This window comes from Merops nubicus, unplaced genomic scaffold (genome assembly GCF_000691845.1).
Source record: "Merops nubicus isolate BGI_N331 unplaced genomic scaffold, ASM69184v1 scaffold4637, whole genome shotgun sequence".
In the NCBI taxonomy this organism is placed as follows: Eukaryota; Metazoa; Chordata; class Aves; order Coraciiformes; family Meropidae; genus Merops; species Merops nubicus.
Window position 1 is genome coordinate 55896 of NW_008619434.1, and position 24245 is coordinate 80140.

The 24245-nt window shown below is 41.3% G+C and overlaps 1 protein-coding gene across 1 annotated transcript in view; it reads left to right on the plus strand.

Annotated features, from left to right (window-relative positions):
* The window catches only part of DAB1 (Dab, reelin signal transducer, homolog 1 (Drosophila)), a gene marked incomplete at its 5' end in the record, with an annotated part of 51674 nt that extends 29517 nt beyond the window's left edge, over window positions 1-22157 (plus strand). Inside the window, 6 exons of the mRNA XM_008943775.1 lie at window positions 382-441; window positions 15968-16030; window positions 17122-17230; window positions 19640-20188; window positions 21024-21151; window positions 22074-22157. Of these exons, the coding sequence (XP_008942023.1) occupies window positions 382-441; window positions 15968-16030; window positions 17122-17230; window positions 19640-20188; window positions 21024-21151; window positions 22074-22157 (993 nt within the window). The remainder of the gene's footprint in view (window positions 1-381; window positions 442-15967; window positions 16031-17121; window positions 17231-19639; window positions 20189-21023; window positions 21152-22073) is intronic.
* Window positions 22158-24245: the final 2088 nt, after the last annotated feature.

A 24245-nucleotide genomic window follows, 5' to 3' on the forward strand; every position in this document is an offset into this window, starting at 1 on the left:
CTACTCTGGATCTCTGCCATGGAAGAAGATGACATAGTGACCTGATCATGACTTCCATGTGCATCTTCTAACCCACAAGTAAAATGGAAAAAACAACCTTTTAAGTAGGAAGAAGATCAAATGCATCTGGACTTAATGCAACCAACTGAGAATGAAAATCTCATTTCTGAATATTATTGGGCATTAGGATTTCAAAAATTCAGATAGGTATTTTATTTCTTCAGTGTCTTCTCCATTAATGGTTCTGCTTGGCTGAAGAGGGAACCATCTTTAATTTCATTAGTGTTAAATGACTCCCATATACATAAAATATCAGTGGCTGATTTCATTTTCTATCAAACCTGCTTGGGTAGTGATCTTGGTTTTCATTTGCTGTTGCAGGTTCCTACCAGCCAAAAGAAGGAAGGTGTTTATGATGTGCCAAAAAGTCAACCTGTAAGTGTAAGTATCTTCCTTATTTATATGCAGTACAGAAGGTGTGTTTCTTAGCTCCTGTGACTTTCATTATTGTTGTATGTAACATTTGGTACTTTCCTCATGAGGGGAATTTTATCAGCAATGTATTGATTTGGTTGGTTCAGAGTAACCAGGATGGTAACATCACTTACATCCATCTCATTCATTATTTAAATCTCCTTTCTGTCTTCTCTGACTCATTCTTTTGAAAGTCACCATTTATAAATGTGGTATTTGTAGGTGAGAGTCAACAGTGAGCCTCCTGCATGTTAGAGGGGCTCCTGGATTGAAAGGGTTCCTCTGCACCCAGTGCTGTACAAGGCTTCTCACCCTGGGTGAACATGGGCTGTGTTTTCTGCCCTCTGTACTCTCTCAGAGCTGTACTTTATATATTGTGCCTCTTGCAGCTTGGTTTAGCAGGACAGCAGGGGAGGCAAGGTCTGAATAGAGTGGAGATGGAGAGAAGTAGTTTTAGGAAAAGCTATGTCAGAACACTGTCTGTGACCTCTGCAGTGATTTTCAGTGGTTATCATGTCAGCACCTCTGCCAAGGGTTAGGGCTGGGCTGGCCACTAGACAATGACAGATACTCTTTATTAATCCCTCTACCTTCTTGAAGGGGAAGAGAAAGAGAATAAGAGAGAGAGACTTCTGGATTGGAAAAGAAAACTGCAACAGCTTTGATTAAAATAATAACAATAACATTCTATATATACAAATATATACAAAACTAATACAGATTTCAACTTCCTTGGTGGCAGTTATGTCACCATCACCACTGGTGCTGTGGGCAGGCACTGGGGATTCACAGACTGGGGTCAGTGGCAGACAGGAGTTGGATTTAGGAGCTGGATTCTGCAACTGCATTTGAGAATGTTCAGATTGGGATTGAGGGTGGAACAGACAGAGTCCTCCTCGGACATCTGTTTTTGAAGAAGAGGGCTTAGCCTTTCTGATACCTCAGTTTTGTACTGAATGTGATGTATATAGGATGGAATATCCTTTTGGTCAGTTTAGGGTCACCTCTCCTGTCGACTCTTCCTTAGAGGTGTGGCGTCTTGTTTTATGACACCCTGAAGTCATATATGAGATATGGTAGTGACCTTGGGTTTTATAGGAGTAAGTATAAGAGCCTTTCTCTGTATTAATCCTTAGTAGTAACTATAAACAGGGAGCATTCTCACTGCTAGAAGCAGACACTGTCTGCAAAAATACATCATTAAATTCAGAAAGAATTTAAATCTTAGAAGAGATTAAGCTGAAAAGCAAAATCACTGAACAGAATTAGTTCTGTCTTAACTCAAACTAGGACAGCCTCTCAGAAGATCTCTTGCTGAATACTGTGTAGCATTACTGATAGGTAAAGATTTCATAAGGAGCTTCAAATTAAATGTTATAAAAAAAAAAGGAGAATTTGCATGGGAATTCATTTTCTCACTTGGAAAAAAGAATCGACCAACCAAATCACAGCAAAAATCCAACCTAATGTACACCATAGAAAAGCAATTATTTTTCCAATAAACCCAACTTATTTGGTAGCTTAGTAAGAGCTGTAGGGCAGAGATATGTGCAGTTGCCATTACTTTAAACAGCTGTGGGAAACTCTGGAAGGAAGTCCATCCAAACTAAGTGTGCAAAAAGACCTCACTGAATAAATTCCTGAGGGGCAGAACTTTTTCTCTATGTATTTGCATTGCTTTCCTGGTTATTGTGGGCTGTAATCAGTACAAGCTTTCCTCCCAGTATTGCTAGATGTCATTTCTGTAGTGCTCTAAGTATACAAGAGGCTAAGGGTCAATATAGACTGTCAAATTAATTCTTTCTGTCCTGTGCCTTGCATGGGCAGTAGACTATTAAAAAATTGGGCTATCCAAATGGCAAAATTCTCTTTCTATGTATTAGCATTTTGAAGAGGTGAAGCATTTATCCACAGGGTGTATCAGGGATGGTAACAAGTGGATGAAAGGAGAAGGTGAGTGACAGATGCCTTAGCAACAAGGCATACATTTGCTGAAGGGCGAGTTGCACTGTTTAATATAAATTCATGCTATAAATACCTTGAGAAATTGTTCAGTTGCATTGGTGGCATAGCAAATTATTATTTCTGAGGATTTGCGTGAGAATGGAGAACAACAAAGGGAAAGGTCAGGGATTTTAGTGTGCTGTAAGCATGAGGAAAATTCTGAATTGAAGAGAGAAAAGGAGAGACTCCTTTCCCATGAAGATGTGCTAACTTGCACAGCTCAGGCTGAGCACAGAGACCAGGATGTCAAATAAAAAAGATAACTGCTGGGGAGGGGCTGGATGGGTGCCTGAATTGTGACACTTCTGTGGTTTGCACAAACAAACAAAACTTGCCATAAATATTTCATGATGAGCCACTAGGAGGAGGGAGGCATCATCATGTTGCCTGCAAAAATCTAGGAAAATAACTCATGTTGCATAACTAATTAAGGTAGTTGTGGGCATGGAATAGCTGTAGATTTTTCACTCACTGCTCATATAGTTGGGTGTTACATTTTCAGTGTTTTTTATTTATTATTCCTTCAGCACTGTTTCAAATTTACTCTAGGTTTAGTGTGTAATTTAGGTCGTTGCAGTATGGCTGGATGCACAGCACACTTGCAATCATGTCTGCAGACACTTTGGTATTAGGCTGTCCTGGTCAAGAGCCTGACTGAGATACAGGGCATATGGAACCTACTCTGTAATCATCAAATACATTTAATCTGTCCTCTCCATAAAGCTGGTTGCAGACTTAATTTTTTTTTTTTCTTTTGCTATTTCATGGTTAAATTTAAAGCAATTAGAGCTTTTTCTCCAAACACATTGTGTTCTTTAACTTCTGAAGAAAAAGAGAAGAAAGAGGAAGAAATAGGTAATGATTTTTCTTTCACCTTTTTATATTAGTATGTATTAAAAGGGGAAAAAAAAGCAGTAGTAGCTCTTAAAATTAGCAATTTAATATTCCACTGCCCATCTGATTTATTGCTCACCCTTCCACGTGTGAGACTCTCTGTCATTGAGACACTTGCCATAATTTTTTTTTCAATTTATAGCTGTCATTATTATATAAACCTCTAAAATTCAATCTGAGGGCAAATAATCTAGCTCATCTACCTGGTTTAAACATGTAAGGACATTTTCTTTATTAGGAAATCTTGCTTTCAGTAATTTCATAATGGATAAAGAAAATGAGGAACTTTTTGTAGCTCCTAATAGGTTTCAGGCACCGTGAATTCTCTTTCCCAACACTCAAAGCCACACTTAATAAAAATGCAGCAAGTTTTGCTCCAGTTCAGACTGAATTGTCCATATTCCCTGGACAGTGATCAACTTTCCATCTTGGGATTGTTTCCCTCTGATGTGTTCCCAAGCAACTTATCTCTAGTCTCTGCACATAAAGCGAGGGACACTGCAGTAGTCATCGAGGTGCCCTTGATTCTCTGTGGCCAGTGGAGATAAATAGCAGCTTCAGGGGGAAATTCCTCTTGTCTCTGTGAGGTGTCCCTCTGAGGTGGAGATAAATGTATGTCTGGACATCATTCTGTTGTGGCTGCAGAGGAATTTTAAATGACTTGCAGGTATTGTAATTTCTAAATAGGCTTAGGTGGTGTGAGATCTACCACAGAGTATAAACTAAAAGCCATAGTCCTGTTTTCAAAGGCTCCTTTGCAGCTGTGTAATTCATACACATTTTCAATAAGATCCAGCTTCCTAAGAAGCCAGAACCCTTTGGGCAAATAGTCTTCTGTGCAAATGGGATCCCACTGTGGCTGGAGGTAGGAAGCACCTTCCTGAGAGTACTGTGCAGCAGAAACATCCAACATTGGCTATGCATCAAGGTGGACCCTTGTGGGAGGCCATTTGTCAGAAGGTCTCAAAGTACTTTAGGTTGCGATTCCTCCTGATCTCTGATCTCAAGTAATGTAAATACCATGCAAATGAGGTGGAAAGGAATGAGTGCTAGATCTCAGAATTTGAGCGTACCCACTGAACTCAATGAGGAGTGGTGGCTGGTGGCCCAGTCGCTTCTCTGGCATTGGAATGAAAAGATTGCTTACTCAGGATCACTTTTGTATTTCCCCATCTCTTTGCTGCGTCCTGTCCCAGCAAATCCTTCTCTGCTCTAGATTTCCTCTGCTGGGTGTGCAGCTCAGCTCAAAGTACACATATTTCATGCTATCCACTTTCCTCCTTGTATCTCTCTCTCCTTCTGTATCAACTCGCACTTCTTGTATTCATTCCTGTTTTCTCTCTGCTCCTTCCTGAGTCCCATTCTCCTATTCTCCATTCACATTGAGGATACATCAAGCCAGACAAAGAAAACAAGCTTACCCCAAAAAGCCTGTGTTAAGTGGTGCACGCTCCACTTAGAAATTGTAGTTCTGTATGGGAAATTAACTGTTCTAAAAAAGTGAAATGTTTAATGAGCTCTTTTTGTCACAATTTCCCATCGTCTCCCCATTATACATCCACATCAAGTTCTACCTGTCACGGTGTTTTTAGTAATAAGAGTCAGACTGTAAATACCCTTCACGGAGACTGTCAGTCACATCACAATAAAACCTTCTCTTCTCATTAAAATGTCTGAGCTACCTGCTTATAATTTTATGAAGGCTTTCAAACAACTTGTCTTACTGCTGTGTGAAGATTCAAGGCATTACAGCCATTGCCTTGCCACGTGGGCAGTCGTTTGGCTAGTTCCAACTACTTGGAAAATGGTAAACCAGGGTGGAATGGACAGGGAATAATTTGGCTGCCTTGTGGGCAAGGCATAGGAGGAGCAGATGAAGCCAAGCTGGACCTCAGCATGCTCAGGTCTAGGAGCAGTAAGGGCTGCCTGAACCTTCTGCCCAAACTAAGCAGCTTTGTTTGAGAAAGCTCAGTCTTAATTCTATCTTAATTCTGGCTGGGCTTACAGTGCCTTTGGCAGGTCTGATTTGTTCAGTTCTTTTGTGTTAGAAAAAGTGTGCCTGGGGTCTTCTGGAAGGCATGGACAGCCCTGGGGCTCCACCAGCTAACACAGAAGTCATAGAATCATAGAATGTCTGGGCTGGAGGGGACCTCCAAAGGTCATCTAGTCCAACCCCCTGCCATGAGCAGGGACATCTCCAACTAGATCAAGCTACTCAGAACTTCATCCAGACTGACCTTTAATGTCCCCAGGGATGGGGCCTCCACCACCTGTCTGGGCAACCTATTCCAGTGATCTGCCACCCTCCTGGAGAAACAACATACCAAAATGTCTGTCAATAAAGTAGTTCAGGGCAGCTTTCCAGATAACTCTCACTGTCCTCTACAAAGCCAGTTCTTTCTATGACACTTGGTTTGGAGAAGAGCTTTGTAGCTCTGTCTTTTCCCTAAGGTTGCATCAATGGCTTTACAGAACCAACTTAGAATTATAGAATCATTTAGGTTGGAAGGGACCTCCAAGATCATCAAGTCCAACCACCGAGCCACCAGGGCTCCAAAGTCCTCTGCCAAAACAGACCAGAATCTGTCAGGGTTGGAAGGAACCACAAGGATCACCCAGTTCCAACCCCTCTGCCATGAGCAGGGACACCTCCCACTAGACCAGGCTGCCCAGAGCCTCATCCAGCCTGGCCTTAAAGACCCCCAGGGATGGGGCCTCAACCACCTCCCTGGGCAACCCATACCAGGGTCTCACCACTCTCATGGTGAAGAACTTCTTCCTCACATCCAGCCTGAATCTGCCCACTTCCAGCTTTGCCCCATTCCCTCTAGTTCTGTTGTTGGTGACTCCAGCCTCCACAGTCAGGCTTTCAGGACCAAATTTTCAAACACAAGAAGAAACAGAGTGCACAGACCCAATCTCTGACCATCTGTGCTGACCAAGCTGTCCCTTTTTCTTTACATTCACCAAAAGATTCACCTGGTTCAAATGCCCTGACTTGGTTAAACTCAATTAAACCCCAATGTACAAGGTTTAACATTGTGGTGTGGGACATACAGTTTAAACAGGCACAGCTACTTGTTGCAAACTTTGAAAATATATTACTTTGTTATGATAACGTCTTGTGGCTTGAGATTATTTGCAGTTTTGGTGGGCTTTTGCTATTTTTTTTTTTTTTAATGGCAAAATAGGAGTAGATATACATAGCAGTGCCTGTCGTGTAGATCTTGCACTGCCTGTTCTGAGAAGCTTTGGTGCAGTGCTGGAAACACCTCTGCCCTGTGTGCTGCTCTTCTCAGCTTGCCTTTTGATTTAATACCAATATTAACTCTGATACTGCTGTTGGCTTCTAACAGAAACGTTTAGCACCGTGCCAGAGATAACAGCTGAGCCCTGAAGGTGAGATGTTGTTACGTACGTGTCTTCAACAGCAAGACTTGTTCTGGGACAGGAGGCCCTTATTGTACAGCCTCTCCACACATCAGGCATCTGTTTCCCTCTGCTCTGTGGGTACCATCCCCTTTGTACCTGCATCACCTGCCCTGTGTTACCCCCTGGACAAGCAGGGCAGATGTTGCTATGTGCTCTCCAGTGATGCTGCTCACATCGCACTGTCATGTCTCAAGATACTTGTATATGTCAGTTTGGGGTTTTTTTCCCCTTCCTTTGAGGTTAGAGGGGAGCTGCTGGCATTGCAGGAGGGTCAGCAATGATGCAGGAGAGGCAGGTGCCTCAATGGCATGGGCATGTTTGGTATGTTGGGCAGGGAGCTGATACATCTCTTTTGTTTGGACTTGGTGTTAGGGGTGTGTGTAAACAATTACATTCTTTCATTATCTGAGATTTAATTACTTCTGCATTGTAAAAGGTCACTGAGACTGGTCCAGGTGATTTTTTCCTTGCTTTTAGCAAGACCCACGGGCCTCATCTTCTGCTGTTTTATGCTTTCTGTTTATAACTGTGCAAAATGCAAGTAAAAACTCTGACTAAAAGCCTTCTACCCTCACTTAGCACTGGCATAAATAAGTATGCAGCTGGCAGTTTTGAGTGGATCCACAGCAAAAAACACCTAAACCCCTGAATTTTCACTAGCAGGCTCTGTTCAGCTTCAGCTGATGGAAGAGGCCAGGTCTGAGACTTTCCTCTATTCCAAGGAGAGGCACTAGCCATCATTGCAAGTGGTTCACAACCATCAGCTTGTGGCTACTGTAGCTGGTAGGATGTTAGTTCCCTGATCAAATGCTGTAATAACTGAATCTGTCCTTTGTTGTGTGAATTTATATCACTTTTTCCATTTATTTTTTTTTAAGCTGTTTTTTCTGGGGATATTTTGTTTTCTTCCTGAATAAAAAGCCTAATGGAACAGGAAGCAGAAACAGATCCTCCTCCCTATTCTTCCCAGATTATAGCATCTGTAACATAAATTGATGGAGTTTCTTCCTGTGTGTTATATACATGGTTTATGTAGGTTTTAGCCCCCAAGCTCAAATTTAGGAATGTTTCAACTGAATCTGGCAAAATTGTTCTTGCAGTGTCAGGTAGAGCACAAATATTCAAAAAGCTGTTAACCTGAATTCAGAGTATCGATTTCCAACAATCTGGAGGGCTAGATATTAGAATTAATCCATTGATAATGTATAGAATGTTTAAAATGATGATCCTTAATCTGGATAGTTTCTGCATATTGAAAATAACGCCCATGCAAACTTCTGCTTTCCATATTTTTCTACCCAACACGTCAAATAACAGGTTTTAATAGCATAGGAATAGTTTCACACAGAATAAAATATCCAGATTTAATTGGGGTTAGTTATGTCATATTGGTATTGTGAGCCACATCTTGAGCTCTTTAATCTGGAGGAGTTGTCCTGCTAGCAGGCTTTGCTCCCACATGGAAGTTTGGATTCTCATCATCACTTGTCTCTCCAGTCTGCAGTTAAGGGAAGCCATCACGTGTCACCATGGCTGGTTGCATTGTGCCACCCGGGTGGTGACAAAGTCCCCTGCCATTAAAGAGTTTGTCCCCATCTGAGCTCTTGCCATGCACTGTGCCACTGTCCTCAGTCCCGTTTTCCCCAGGGAGAACAGGTGGAGCTATGCACTGGAATAAAAAGTCCCAGAAATAGAAATTTGGGGCAGAAATGCTGCAAATCCCTGTGAATGTGTCTGGCAGTGACTCTGGGTTGAAACCTGGCCAAGGCTGACCCTGAGATTGAACCAGCCAGCAGCTTGTCAGTCCCTAATCTCCTCCTTGGACACCCTTCCTCATGCCAAAATGAAATTTGATGTAGGCTGGCTTTTGCCACTGTGTCAACTGAAATGTTTTGCCCTTCCCCTTTGTTTCCAGTTTCTTGTTGAACGGAAAAAATAGGTTTCATTTGATTCTTTGCATTGCATCAGCTACACACAATAAATTGCATGTACTTGTAAAGGTAGCTATCTAAAGCCAGGGTGATGTTGCTGGAAGACAGGTATCAGGGCCTGTAAGTCTATAGTAAATATAAATTAAGTCTATAGTAAATGTAAATTAAGTCTATAGTAAATGTAAATTACCACAGCTTTTGTAACTTGTGTCAACGATTTGAAAGCCTCAGTGTTTAGTGCTTTTAAATCCAGGTGATGTGACCAACATGTACCGTGGTGTATGTAGACAAGGCTCTCCAGACCCACCGAGTGGCACATGGAGAAGACACAGAGGAGGTGATTGTGTGATTGCACCAGCATCATCTGTGCTCTGGGAGGTTTATTTCTCTCAGGTGTTGTGTTGCCTGGAAGCAGCACAAGTCTGGCTGTAAGCGAGTTGCTCTTTTGCACTCTTGATGTATGAGAGTCTGTCAGAGAAAAGTGTCAATTGAAGCATTTTAAATAGCATTTCCCATAAGAGTCAATACCTAAAGTACACAGGGAATTCAGAATTAAGTTCCCTTCAAATGAACAGAAAATAAACACACGAGTATGTTTTGATCATATGAAGAGATCCTTAGTTTAAAGGAAGCTATTGAGCAACAGTGAAGCAGTTCACCCAAGACACTCAGTAATCTGTGATGTCAATTATCCTGATCCATCCCACCTCTTCAGCTGCTTAGGGATGACTAACAGGAGTTCTAACCAGCACATCCAGTGCTAAGAAAACTGAACTGTCAGTGAATGTGATGGAGCTCAAAGGCTACCCTGTAGTTGGGTACATCATAACCAAAGCCAGTACTTGGGTTTATTGCTTCAAATAAAAATAAGAACAACAACTACCTGAAGAGGAGTGCTCCTGGCAAGAGTTGAGCCTTGAAACTGAAAGACCTTAAACAGGAGGGTTTCCATGTGCCACGGGATTCTGAGTTCTGGATTTGAAGCCTATGTGATGGATGCCCAAGTGCATGTATTTTGGGTGAAAATCTATCAGTGCAGTTTTATGGCAGTGATGGGACCTGCAGCAGTTGAGAATCACCCTAAATGTTCACAGCAGCCTCACAACTGAAAGGTTGGGCTCAGCAGTACCTCTGAAACAGTGGTGGTAACAGCCTGGCTGCCATTACCTCTGCCACTGGGAAAGATTGGGGCATTTGAGGATCTTTAGGATCTGTGGGAGGCTGAAGATTGCAAAGGCAAGGACAGTTTTTTCCTTCACACGTGTATTCTTCAGTGTATTCTCTTTAATTAAGAAGTAATTGAGCCATTCTTTGCTGAGTAATCATGCTACTTCATTAATCCAACAGTAGTTTTACAGGCAAACAATGTGTCTGTTGGATGTTTTCAGTGTGTCTCAACCTACTGGATGTGGTTTGACTGATGATCAGTTTAGTCACGATTCTGACACGCTCCTTCGTTATAGTTCTAATTGTTTTTTAGAATGAATTGTTGTTAATTAGCAAGCTGCTTGCAGCTCATGGAGTCCGTAGCAATAGCAACACTTGTTGTATAAGGTTGTGCAAATAACAAGAGCTTTGCTTAACTTAAATAATGATTTGAACCATCAGAAAAAATATTTGACATAGCCAATATATTTATGTTTTCAACCAAAATAAAACCAAAAATATTTTACTTGACTAAGTGTTTTGCTTGTCATTAGTCTTGCAATCTAAAGTACATGTTGGAAAAAGGGGATAGGAAATGCAGAGAGGCAGTTGGATGGTCCCTCTTTTGTCTGCTGGGTCGAGGGTACAGCACTTACCCTGAATGCAGGAAACCAAGTTTAAATCCCTCTGCTATCTCAAAAAAGATTTTAATAGCTAATACCCAGCTCAGAGGTTAATTACTAATTGCTGGTTATTTGCTATATTTAGTAGCCTTCATACTCTTTTTTTACCCGCTAAGCTCTGTATCAGAGTACAAGTTAATTACTGTGTATTTTTTTCATGCTTTTTAAGCACCATCTTTGCTTCATTTTTGGAGATTTCAGAACCATGTTTTGTAAGACACTACTTTTATCATCTTGTTTGCAAAAGCATCACAATATTAAGCAGGTTTCCTCATACTTTATGCCAAGGTAAATCCCTTGCCATTGCTAAAACCAGCCTGAGTAACCGAGTTTGAATATTCTGGGTTGTTATTTCCACAGGAGTGAAATAAATAAGGTGCTTCACACTCCTGTGGGGGAAGAGGCTTGTCTTAGATTTATCTTTTAAAATTTGGACTTTTACATTGTTTAGAGATGTTTTTCAGTGTAGTTGTCAATCAGAGGGAATACTATAGTGGAGGTGGATCATTATCGGTTCAGGTTTCTGAAAGCTGCAGTTTACCTCCCTCTTAGCTTTGTTTCTGTACTCTTGTTTTTTCTCCAATTTGGATAATACAGTTTTCTATAGTGAAGAGTGAAAAGTGTCACCAAGAGTTTCGTTACTTGCTGGAGTGGTTTTAAAAGCTTGCTGCTGCTGCTTTAAGAAGCCAGATTTACATATTTCATGTTTAAAAGATTTACAGTATGTCTCACCTGCCTGTATAGAAAGATGGAGCTTTCATTATAGGTTTAATGTCACTGCAATACAAGGATTAATACTCTTTCCTCCACCTCGGTCTGCGTGGCTGCTCACAAGTGACTGGTGTCTTCCTGGTTGACGAAGCTGTAGGGGTCTTTTCATATTCAAGAAGATGCCTTTGTGAATAATTAAAGCAAGCTTTTACATCACTCTGTGGAGAAATCCACAGACGGCAACCCTAGAGAAAGATCAAGGGCTGGAGCATCTTTCCAGACTTCTGGTTATTTTCTATCACGCGCTGGGGATGGAGGGAGAGGATTGTTGGCTTTAATGGTGAAGGTCAAGTGCTGTGTATGGAAAAGCTGAACCAGAGGAAGGCTCAAAGGGCCAAATTCTGCCCTCGGTGACCACGCTGTTGCAGGCTGCTCCACGCTCTGATAGACAGGGATATTTCACCCTTAGGAGGTGTCTCCTCACCGGTGTGTGATGCAGAACACGAGCTAATGGAAGGCGCAGCTCAAGTGCTACATGGTAATTGGGCACTTGGGGATGTGCCGTGACATGTTGGGCAAATGTTTTCTGCAAGGTCCTGCTGTAGCACAGGTGGGAATTTCTGATGGTGCGTTGAAGGCTGTGCACGTGTTTCCTCTGTGCTGAGAGGTGGTGATTTCTCAGCTGCTTTCACAGAGCTGTCGCTGTGCCTGCGGGCAGGATCTGCTTCAGAGATGCTGCGGGACAGGGGCTTGAACGAGGGGGCTGCCAGGGCCAGAAGGAATTAACCTCTGGCCAAAACTGAGCCCTCCTGAAGGTGTAAACCCTCCTGGTTTCATCTGAAGAATATTTCAAGGTGTGTGGAGTTCTCTGAGTAAATGGACAAAGCTTTTTTTACCATTTTCCTTTTTTACACTTTTTTTTCCTCTTCCTTCAGGTCTGTGGTGAGATGGAAGGGGAGGGGGGAGTATTCTAGGCTGTTTCAGAGATTTTTAAACTTCTTTGTTTTAAGATGGCCTGGATTATTGATCCATAACTTGTATGAAGCTTCTCAGTCATCTAAAATTTGATTTTCAATAACTTGCTGTTGTGTTTGCTTCTTAAGAAAGAAAGTCTTTCAACACCACAATAAGTGTTACCTGAAATTAAGCATTCTGAGGACACTGAAGGGATAACTCATGCTACATATCTATATCCATCTACATATTTATGCATGTGTGGGCACAATACTCCCATGTATATTTGCACACCCACAAATTATGGATTTAAATACAACTTGAATTGATTTCTCTAAGTCATTTCTTAAATTACTATGCAAAGAAAAACTTCATCTTAAATACGTTTTCATTGATGTTATAATTCTAGTTAAGAGGAAGTTGTGTATTTCTGCAAGTACTTGCTTTTAGAGCTTTTGTGGTCCAAAAAGGGTTTTATTTTTAGTCCTTCAGAATGTTAAGTCATTTCTTTCACCATGCCACTGAAAAGTTCTGCTAATGTAAGGAGGATCAGAGCTCCCTGGGTATGCTTATTGCTGAATTAATACATAGATGGAAAATAAACAGTTGTGATGCAAGGAGTAAAATTGCCTTATACACCAGCAGATGAGATTTAGCACAAATAAAGTGGATGTTTGCCCCATATCCCAGCAGCATTCAAAGTCCCTGTTTTGGCTGTGTGATTTCCTATCTGTGCTCACTGCAAGATGGAAAGGGTTTCATTTCAATCCTGAAGTCAATAATTACAGAGGTTATCATTTTCATGCTCAGAAATTCATGTCATTTTCATAAATCATTCATTTCATTTCATAAATCATGCTTTACAGCTGGAGAATGGAAACTTATTGCTGGACATTGATGAAAATCTTGTTTCAGTCACTCAGGTAAGGTTGTGACACTAAAAATGTTTTAAGGAAATAGAGATGAAAATATCTATAGGACTACTGCAATTTGAAAATGTTTGGCTTGGGATTAACTTCACTGGAATGTAGCTTAATATTTGATGTGACTAATCTGAAAACACGTAATGGGTGAAATCAGTTCTCTAGTCACAGTGAAATCACAAAAATAAAATAAAACTATTTGGTGTCCAGAATCTCATATGCTGCAAGTGGATAAACTACGTCTGTGTCAGAGAAGATGCATTTATTTATTCAGGCTGAGAATTGGGTTGTAGAAGGGACTTTAAAATCCCACCTCCAAGTGTTGCTGTTGAAAGTTGTTCTTGGTAAGTAAATGAGGAAGTTGTGTTGCTACTGAATTTCTCCTTGCATTCTCTGACATAGTTCTGTAGCTCCTGTTGCATACAAGGTTGGAGTTCTGGGAGAAATCATTCCCTTGTAAATACACTCCTTTTCATGGGGAATATTGTGAATGAGTGTTGTGACAACAAATAGTGAAGTCAGCTTTACTGTCACTCTCTCCAGCTGCCTGTTTAGAACTCCATCCACAATGTTTCTATAGGAGCTTTACCAGAATTATATCTGTGAAGAGTTTCCAAAGATCCATCCCCTTGAAGGGCTCTGAAAAGTATTATTATTCCCATTTTACAGGGGTATTGAGGCATAGACATCTGAGTTGCCACCTTTCAAATACATAACATATCATCCTGAGTCCAAAAAAGTCAACTCACTGTCTATTTTCAGCACTGACATGAAACGTATAATATTTGATACAGTTTTTTTGTGGCAAACTTTGCAGAGACTTCCTCTCAGCCTGTGTAGCCATGTGAGCCCTGCCCTTTCACATCCCCTCTGACTTGCTCCTCTGCTTCCTCACCTGGGGTGGAAGCACTTTGCTCATGGCCTTCTTGGAACGACACAGACCGTTTCTTGGAAAGCCAGAGGAGTAAACATTGAAAAGCTCACAGGAGAAGTCTAGATTTGGGGGTGGTGGTAAGCAAGCAATTTGGAGAGACGAGAAGAAAGTGGCTCTTAGCAACTCAGTGTCACCTGGCATCTCTTGAGTCAGTTGTGCCTACAGGAGGCTCAGAGTGGTTTCCAAATGAGCGCTGAGGTTGTCATTATTCCAGCTTTTCTGGGCATTTTAACAAGGCTTGCCTGGTGTGTTTGCACACACTGCAGAAGGGATTCATGGGCTTTTTTTTTGGCAGAAGCTACTTCTAGCCATATTTTGTTAATATACCCTAAAATTGGAGTACACTGGAGAAAATGTGGATTTTCTTCTTTCTTCCATTTCCACACAGATACTTAGAGTGATCTATAAATCCATAAGAAGAAAATATATTGTCATAGCACTAAAGCAATGTGATCTATTTAGTAAAAGAGATGATGTGAGGAAGTGTGAAATAACTCATCCCTAGGCACATCGTTAGACATAAAGCTGAGAGTCACCCAAGCTGCTAGACCAATTCCAAGTCAAAGTGATTGTAGCATTGCTTTTGTATATAGGAATAGAGATTGGGTTGAAAAAATGTATAAAGTTTTGAAATGACTATATTTTGAATGACAGTCTTAATTCTGAAAGGATCATTCATAACAGAAGGTTAAGGGTAGGGGAAAAAAAACTTAGAGGGGTCTTGCTCCTTTGGTGGGTTGTAAAGACTGGCCAGCCAGCTTGGTTAATGTCCAAAGTGCTAAGTGGCTGCCTTTGCAGATGAAAACTCAACTAAATTTCAAACCTATAGATGTGATAGCAAGGTTTATGTGCCTAACTTGGGGTGGAGATTAATTCAGTGAACTGAATTAAGATTTGCATGAAATCTCATTTATGATGAGAATCGTGGCTTCCCACATGTGTGTTGGTGTGGTTGAGGGAAGAAGGAAAGCCTGTAAGCCAAAAAAAGGTAGTGGAAGAGTAGTTCATGAGTTCCCATCAAAGGTTTTCAGAATAGCCACCCTGGTAAGGGTGGTAGATAGGTTTTAGGTTTCCTGCAGAGCTGTAAGGGACCCATGCTTTACCATCTCTGCACTCCAGCTCACCTGCAGATGAGTGGAAGAGAGTAATTTTACTGCAGGACATATGAAGGAGCTTTGATTATGCAGTCACTCAAGGTGCTCCTTATTATGAAAGTGCTTTTTCTCTTCTGGTCCAGTTGACTAAGACCTGTTTGGGTGACCTACTTTGAGATCAAACTGAAGGACGCCCTGCAAAAAACATTTCTATCATGTTAAATGTAGAGCTGCAAACTTACAGTAACCCAGTTGTGCATCCTCCTTCAAGTCCACTTATCCAGGTCACACCTGTCCCATGGGCAAGGAGAAATCAGGCAGCACTTTGAAAGCACTTCCCTTCTGTATTCTTCTGTCACTTCCACAGTCTGCTGCTGTGTTTTAAGACCTTGAACTGCAGGTTTAGAAAAGGAGCCAGGGAAAAGGACTGACCATAAATCATGCTTGGTGCTCACTGATGGTGTGAAGGACAGAGCAGTAATGCAGCCAGCCCCATTCTGTATAGATGTTTTATGCTTTATTCATTTTATTTTTTTAAGGTGGAGAATCCTCTACAGATTAATTTTATAGGGTCAACTGCTGGCTATTTGGGTCTATCAACAATATCAAAATCACACAGCTTGAACCCATGTGCTTCCTCCATATGGGACTTGACATTTGAAGCCTGCATGGCTGTTGGGGGATTTATATTGCTAGCTGTCACTAGTTAACTTCACAAGTCATAACTGCTTAACTGTTTCTTCTCCTCAAAAGATAAATGGAAAGTGTTTGTTTTTTTCTCTTACAGGCTGTTACCCAACTAGAGCTTTTTGGGGACATGTCCACTCCTCCTGATGTAACCTCTCCCCCAGTGAGTACCCAGGGAAACTGTACTGTGCATTTTTCTACATGCTATTTTCTGCACATTTATTGAGCACGTTTACAATTCAGGTCGTCAGCCATGTCAGCAGGGAGGATTTCAAAGTAGTTTTTATGTTGCAAGAAAATAAAAGCAAAGCAAATTGAATGTGGACTCACTGCTTCATGATGAGGTGCAAAAATATCTTCAATTTTTATGTTTCTGATACAGGGCTAGGTGTCACATAAGATAGAACCTGAAGTGCAGATCTCCTTCCCTGGTGTTTATCAGAGGTGCATGCTTCACTGCACTCTGTCTCTCCACTGCTCTGTGGGAAGATCCAGTTGCAGCCTCATATATCATGTCTCTTTGGCTCCACCAAGCACGTATCCCAGAGCTGATGCTAAGGGAAGGAAGACAAAACAGCAAAACAGAGAGAGGGCTGGATGTGTTCTGCAGGCAAAACAGAATTTCTCAGCATGCTTTTCTGCATCATAAAATGAAAACACAATCGTTGTCCTATAAAGCTTTTGAGCTTATGTTAAACTGTAGAAGTATAAATATACTGAGAAAATTGAGGCACTGTGAAATCCAGAGCCTCAGATCTCCAGGATACTCTGGAGCATGCCTGGGACAAAGTCTGTTTCCTCATCCATAGCTTGCTCAGTTGGAATGGAGTTTTCTTATAATGCAGGCCAATGTTTCTGGTCCTGTTGGTTAATTGGAAGCAGGATTTATTCACACTTCCATACATCCTGCAGGTACTTCCTTTGCATTTACTGTTTCTCACATGAATGCCCTGGTCACTACCTCTAATGGTTGTCACCTAACACCTAGAATCACAAGTCTTTACATTCTGGAGAAAGAAATGATGTCAGTATTTAGCATTTAATATATTCCAAGCAAATTTTATTTTAATTTTTGCCTCTGGTATGAAGTCTCTCATTTTCTTTCTTTTTATCCCATCTCCAGCAAATTCTGATACTCTTATTTCTATTGCTTCTTTCCTTCTACATCTTTCCATTCTTTTTTTCTCCTTCCTCTTTCTTCCCTCCAAACCTGTATTTTTAGAGTTATAGATGATTTTTCCTGTCTTCTTGCAGACTCCTGCTACTCCAGGTGATGCCTTTATCCCATCTTCATCCCAGTCACTTCCTGCTAGTACAGACATGTTTGGTTCTGTACCTTTCAGCACTGCTGCCGTACCCTCAGGTGAGAAATCTGCTGGAAATAGAAGCTTGACTCCAATTTGGTGCTCAGTTCTTAGCTCTGGTTTACGTTTCAGTGCTCAGGGTGTTTATTTAGCCCAGTGGAAGTAGGGAAGGATTTTGAAGACAGTGCTGCAGGGCAACAAAACAAGTCTTTAACAGGTAGGGAGTGCATTATTTTTAATTTGCCCACGTTTCTTAAAAGCCAAAAAAAGTCACTGGGAGTTGAACCATAGTTCAGCCATCTGGGTAACAGACCTTCTAGGTACACTAGCAAGAGAGAGAAAAGCATTTAGTGTAGTTTTGCCTTTGTCTTTTTTTGCAGTAGCAGTGAATGTCCTTGTGCAGTCTCCAGCAAATAGAGACTGAGAGCTGGAGAATTTGATTGCATTTCAAAGGTATTCCACTTAGTCGAATCCTGGTATTTCCTGTAGACATCTTTGTGTTCCTCAAAGTGCTCTGAATTCAAACACTTTGTAGTATTCTGCACAGACACACAAGGCATGTGGTTTTGACTGCTGATCTCTCACTGGGATGCTGGGAGCAGTGCTCTCAGCTCCACTTAGGGAAAAAAAGGAGGAGGAGGAGTGCCTTGAATCATTCAGCAGTGACTTTCTAATGGGTTAACTCCTTCTCTTGATGGGCTGTGTTGCAGCATCATATTAGTCACTACCTCTCAGAAGGGTTACACTGATGGTGAAGTGTTTGAGGATAATGTCAGATGAAAACCTTCACTGCTTGGATGAGGTTACAGTAGGGGCAAGATTAAAAGAACATCTGGAGAATCCATCATAGCCATCTATCAAAACAGAGATGTATCTGGGTTGCTGTTCCTCTCATCACTCACTAATACTGTCTTTCAAAGTTCAGGTTTTTTGTTTGGTTTCTTTATTTTATTTTGAAATTCTCCTGTTACAACATTGCAACCACCCTTATCTGTAGCATTGCAAACCAGCCTAGAAATAAAGTGAAGAGGAAAAGGTACAGGAGGACTCAGAAAAAAAAAAAAGTTCAGGTTAGAAAAAAAGAGTTTTCAAGCTATGACAGTACTAAAAAAGAGGTTGCATATTGTAAAGCGTTAGTATTAAATAATTAATTTCAATGTGAAACAGCATATCTGTAAAGCATAATACCTTTATCAGTAGAACATAATTCTATTGTGTGTCTTAATTTGTAATTTTTTTTACAATAGTTTGTTTCAGATTATTTTTTTAGTTATAAATAAGAAAGCACTTGTCCATATAACTCCTACACAAACTCTTGGTAGCTTGAGAGGAGGCTTCAGATCAGACAGAAAGCAATTCTGATTTTAGTTTTGCTCTTTCATTTCCTCCCCAGTTAGAGAGGTTTTATGCTAGCATAATACCTGAAGCAGTTTGTTGTTACTAGGTATGCAATGCAGCAGAGGCTCAGGACTTTTCTGATGATCTCAGGTAACCAGGTAATAACCAAATGTGATCTTTTTTTAATCTGAATTCTCTTGGGCTCTGTCTTTTATTATGCAAGTTGAGACACTTGCTTTGCTCTTTGGAGTCCCAGTGGTTTGAGCTGTAACTGTCAGAAGAGATGGCACAGATTCTTCCTCTTGCAAGAAGGTCACACTGTCATTAGAGGGCCCTTGAGCTGTCATCTAACTTACATAAAGGTGCTTTTCAGGAACTTAGAGGCAGTTTTGTAGCTGTGCCATTGGGAAGAATTGGCTGGTGTGGGTGGGTCACTCACCCCAACGAAGAGTAAATGCAAACAGGAGGAGGAACTGCAGCAAAGCTACACAGAGAGGAGGGAGCCCTGGGTATCCTCTTCCTTCCCTTTGAAAAGATGAACTTCATCCCAGCCTGACCCAGTGCATCATGTTTGATCCCAGAGATCCTTGCTCTGAGGACCAGGACAGGCAGAGGTGGAAGGAGGAGGCTGGCATAGTCAGGATAGCAGGAAGAGCCTGCAGGATTCAGTGGTGAAGAGCAGGGTTGTGCTGGAAGGGGGTGGGTTTGGGAAATGTTTTGGGAGCTGCTGTGGTTCTGGTAAGTGGTTTGCCCAAACTGGCCATGCTTTGACAGAACAGCAGAGAAGAGAGCTGCCAGATGGCCAGCTGCCAGCCAGGTCCATGCTCACAGGTATTTACAAACCCAGGGAGGTAGTCACTGAGGACAAAGAGAAGAGATTTTTTTGTCTAGATGAGGAAAAGGATTATTGCTAATACCCACCAACCTGTGTTTTCTGAATACAAGTGTTTGTTCAGTGATGTGAATTCAACCATGTCTTCCAGTTTTCTTTTTAAGTGTGCTGAAGCTCCAGGATCACTAATGTAGCCTGCCTCTTTCTGATTTATTGTGTAGCTTTTTCTGCCCTCCACAGTAGCATTAAAATCTTTCATCTTTTTTTTTTTTTTTCTTGCTTTCTTTATTCTTTGAAGGTTATGTTGCCATGGGAGCTGTTCTGCCCTCGTTCTGGGGACAGCAACCACTTGTTCAACAGCAGTTGGCTATGGGTGCTCAGCCTCCAGTTGCTCAGGTGATGCAGGGAGGACAGCCAATAGCATGGGGCCAACCCGGGATTTTTCCTCCTACTCAGCAACCGTGGCCATCTGTAGCTGGTCAGTTCCAACCAACTGCCTTCATGCCAACACAAACTGTTTTGCCTTTACAAGCAGCCATGTTTCAAGGTACCATTGCTCCAATAGCTACTGTTCCACCCACAAGTGATTCCAACAGATCGAGTCCACAGACAGACAGGCCCAGGCAGAAAACGGGAAAAGAAATGTTTAAAGATTTCCAGATGGCTCAGCCTCCACCAGTGCCATCAAGAAAACCAGATCAGCCTTCCCTCAGTTGTACCTCAGAGGCCTTCTCAAGTTACTTTAACAAAGTTGGGATGGCACAGGAAGCAGATGATTGTGATGACTTTGACATCTCTCAGTTAAATTTGACTCCTGTGACTTCCACGACACCATCTACAAATTCACGTGAGTATTCTTGTGCTTTCAGCCCTACCTTTCCCCACAGGTGACTGCTCCTCAAGGCATTTCTGTGGTGCTTTTTCACAGAGTAAATTGCAAGACAGACATGGACTGAGAACCCTCATGCGTGGTCTAGCTTATTAAATGGGTCCCAGCCTTAAAGAAAAGCATCAGAGAAGAATTTCAGAGGGCGTTGAAACCAGCAGCCCTGACAGCTGCAGTTTGAATTTTAATTTTTAAGAGGCCAGTAATGTGTGTTCTGTGCTAGGGACATGCAGGTTGGTTGGAAAACACCCATGACATTCAACCTTACAAATGGTTTCACTTAGGTCCCATTCAAGCCCTGCTTTGCAGAAATGAGGAGGTGGGTGTTTAATAGCTTGAGGTATTGGGCATGTGGGGGAATTCATTGAAGAGCTGTAAAATAAGCTTATTGTGTTCATAGCATGGAGATGGGGGATTTTGCAGATTGTTGGAAAGAGAAATTCATGAGACAGAGATTTAACAGGGGCCAGCCAGAGACCATCTGTTTCATTTACCTGCCATAGGACAGGCAACTCATGCATTCTTAATGCAATGTAGTGGCATCTCCCTGGTTCCTGAGACATATGCCAGATGCAGCCAGACTTAATTTGGAAACTGCTGAATGAAATTAAATATATGGAATTGATAATGACTACTCTGTTCAAATCTACCTCTTGGAGCCCCTCATCAGAAAATAATTTTCAAGGGTAATAAAAGTAGAGGGCTCTAAAGCATGAGCAAATTTTGTGTTACTGTGTCTTTCTGAACTAATTAACAGATATATGTTCTGTTGCTGTTAACCTTAATCTTTGTTTAGCTCCAACCCCTGCACCCAGACAGAGTTCTCCATCAAAATCATCAGCATCTCATACCAGTGATCCTGCTGCAGATGACCTCTTTGAAGAGGGGTTTGAAAGCCCAAGCAAAAGTGAGGAGCAAGAGGCTGTGAGTAGCAACAAGGTTTCTAAATATTGATTAGCTCTTTTTAGCTATAAAAGATAGTATTTCCTTAAATGGTGTTTGGCAGTGTCAGAACTAACTATTCTAATAGGGCTGGGTGGTATTTAAGGGAGCTGCAGACAAAATTCACTTCCTACTTTGGTTTTGATAGCTAATAGCATCACATTTCCATTGATATGCACTAATAATGCATACAAGGAACCAAATTCAGAGTCCATATGCAAGGTTATATATGTTAGTTGTATCCAACGTCCTTTATAGCCTACCAGCATTCAGGTATTCATGGTGTGGAGATCCAAGGTAAAACAACATGAGGCTGAGGCTGCAGAAAGCGATGTGAGAGTTTGTGTGTTAAAAAGATGATGGTTGATGTTGTCTTGCACATTCTTGCATCCCAGTTGCTTGCCTAGTTACATTCCTCAATGTTCTGGCCCTCAGTCTGTGATTTCTTTGCCTTTGACTCAGCGGACCAAAGCAAGAAATGTTATCCAAGCAATGACTTTAAATCATAAGGAGTCTTAGGCAGATATGAGCCAAAGGCAAGAGGGAGATTGTACAAAAAAAAAGGACCCAAAGGTACAAAATGTGAGCTTGAACTCTTTCTCATTCATAGAGTTTCACTGGCTTTCAGGGCCTTCTGCAGTTCTGGTTTGTCTGAGCCAGTACCTTCTGGAGCCTGTGGCAGGTCCTGCATGGGCTCCAGAAGGTGCTGGTGAGGTCCTTTCCTGCCTGCATCAGCTGTAGGAACCTACTGTGGCTTCTGAGAACAAATCAGCGGCGAGGTCTCACTTTCTGGTTTTTGTGAGATAGGATGTACTTGTTATGCCCACAGCATGAAAATAACCTCGTGTTGACTTTTCACTTGCTTATTGTTGAGAAAAAAAGGTGTTATGTTCTTGTATTCTAGCCTGATGGGTCTCAGGCCTCATCCAACAGTGATCCATTTGGTGAGCCAACTGGTGATACTATAAGTCCACAGGTCGGTAGCTAGATAGCGCAGGTTGTGGTAGGTATCTGTCCTTTTTTTCTCTACACCTTGAGGTGTTCACTTTATGCTTCCACCAGTGCCTACCATTGCTTTCATGGATGCATGGTTTATTTTTCCTTGCCATCTCTTCTGTTTTTCCTCTCCATTATCCACAGTGTATTCCTCATGCTCGGTGGTTTGCATGGCTTTTGCCATCCACTAAGTGTTGCAGCTTATGCAAATATGTGTGTTCCAGCTGCCTGCATGCTTTAAAGAAATGTAGACTTATTTTACTTTGTGTTCAAGCTCTAAGGGGAAATAGGAAACTGAGTCACTACTAACAACGTATTAGGCAGAACCTTTTCTTTATCAGATCCTCTCTGGCCTATAATCAGATGTAACATATTAAATGGAATAAGACATCTTACCCACAGACATAACAAATGTGGAATAAAACTGTCTAATGATATATGAACACCTCTACCTTAAATCAACGTGATAATCAGTAGAAGCAGCACATTTATTATCTGCATGTAAAAAAACTATTGAAATGAGTTTGTGTATTTTTATCTCCAACTGCAAATTAAAAACATCTGAAAATTATGATCATTCATATTACCTTTGGCACAGTGATGTTTTAAAAATGATTCCTCCAATGTGAGTAATTCAAATCCAGACAGACGGGAGAGATGATCTTGTCATCTTTTGTGCTACAGAACACGTTAGAAAACGTGGCTGCCAGTCAATGTTCTGTGATTTGTTTCAATAGAGTGTTCTGTTTCACCAAAAAGACAGTGAAGCTACTAAGTTTTATGAGTGCTGAGCATTATTATTCCATCCAAATACTCTCTCGTGTTGCTATTTGAAGGATATGTTTCATTATCTTCTCCCTGACTGCCATTCATGGTTTGTATTCCCCAAATACATGATCTGATATGGCTTCTGTGCTTCAGCACAGGGCTCCTGGAGCAAATCCATAACAATGGTAGAACCCTGTTGATTTTTTATGCAGAAGTTGTTTACCAGTGACCTGGCCACCGTGGGCTGGAGTAATTTGGTTTCAACTCAAAATTAATAGTTACATTAGGAGTCAATTTACTTTGTACATTATATATGGGTAAAAAAAAAAATCTTACTGTAACTTAGCTTTGATACACTTGAGAGTAATAAGATTATCCCTTAATATATGGTGCTGTGAGAAGGCATCTCCCCCTTCTTTACTTTCACCAACATAATGCTCTGCTCATGGGGGCTGAAGCAAAAGTAGTATTAAGCTTTGTGTGTCTCATTGAGTCTAAAAATGACAGTGTAAGGATAAAGTCAAGCTGGGATGAGCTGCTCTAGCAAGAGCATCTGGTGGTTATTGTACTCCAGTGAGAACTGCTTCTGCAGACGAATGGTGCCACATAGTAATTTGGCTTTGTCTTTGCTTGACCTTGGCCAGCTATCCCAGCTTCAGACCATCCCAAGAATTCTTTCCTAGCTCGAGAAAGAGGATTTCACCTTAATTAGAGACCCACGCTCTGCAAACCTATTTTCATTTGTTTATTGCACTTTATAGTCAGGAGTAATTCTGAAATTCATCACAGAGAGAATAATATAAAATCTCTTTCTAATTTTCTGACTGTCACTAAGATAGTTAGCATCATTTGTAAACTAGCATCACACACATTCACCTGCCAGGAGTTCTGGATACAACTTGAAACAGCAGTTTAAGTCTGTTAATGCCTCTTGCCATGTAAGGCAGTCAAGTGAGAACAAACTCCTTTTTTTTCTGCTTTTATATAATGCCTAGTAAAATACATTCTTTTACCTGTCAAGGGTCTCTGGGAGCTACAAGAAGGGTATATTACCAGTGGTTCCATGCATTTTTTCTGTATTTTTTTGTTAATCCTTGTAGAGTCCTGCATAAAATCTGTATAATTCTCAGAAATATATTCTGGGAAATGTTAAATAATGTTACTGATTATCCTATTATAGTAATTCCTAAAAGCTGTAGGCAGGAACGGGAAGCTGAACAAAAAGAAAGCCTCTCTCCAGAGAAGTTACACTAATGTCATTGTGTGTCTGTGCAGTGCCAGTGAGCAGCAGGCTGTAGGAAATCCACTTGCT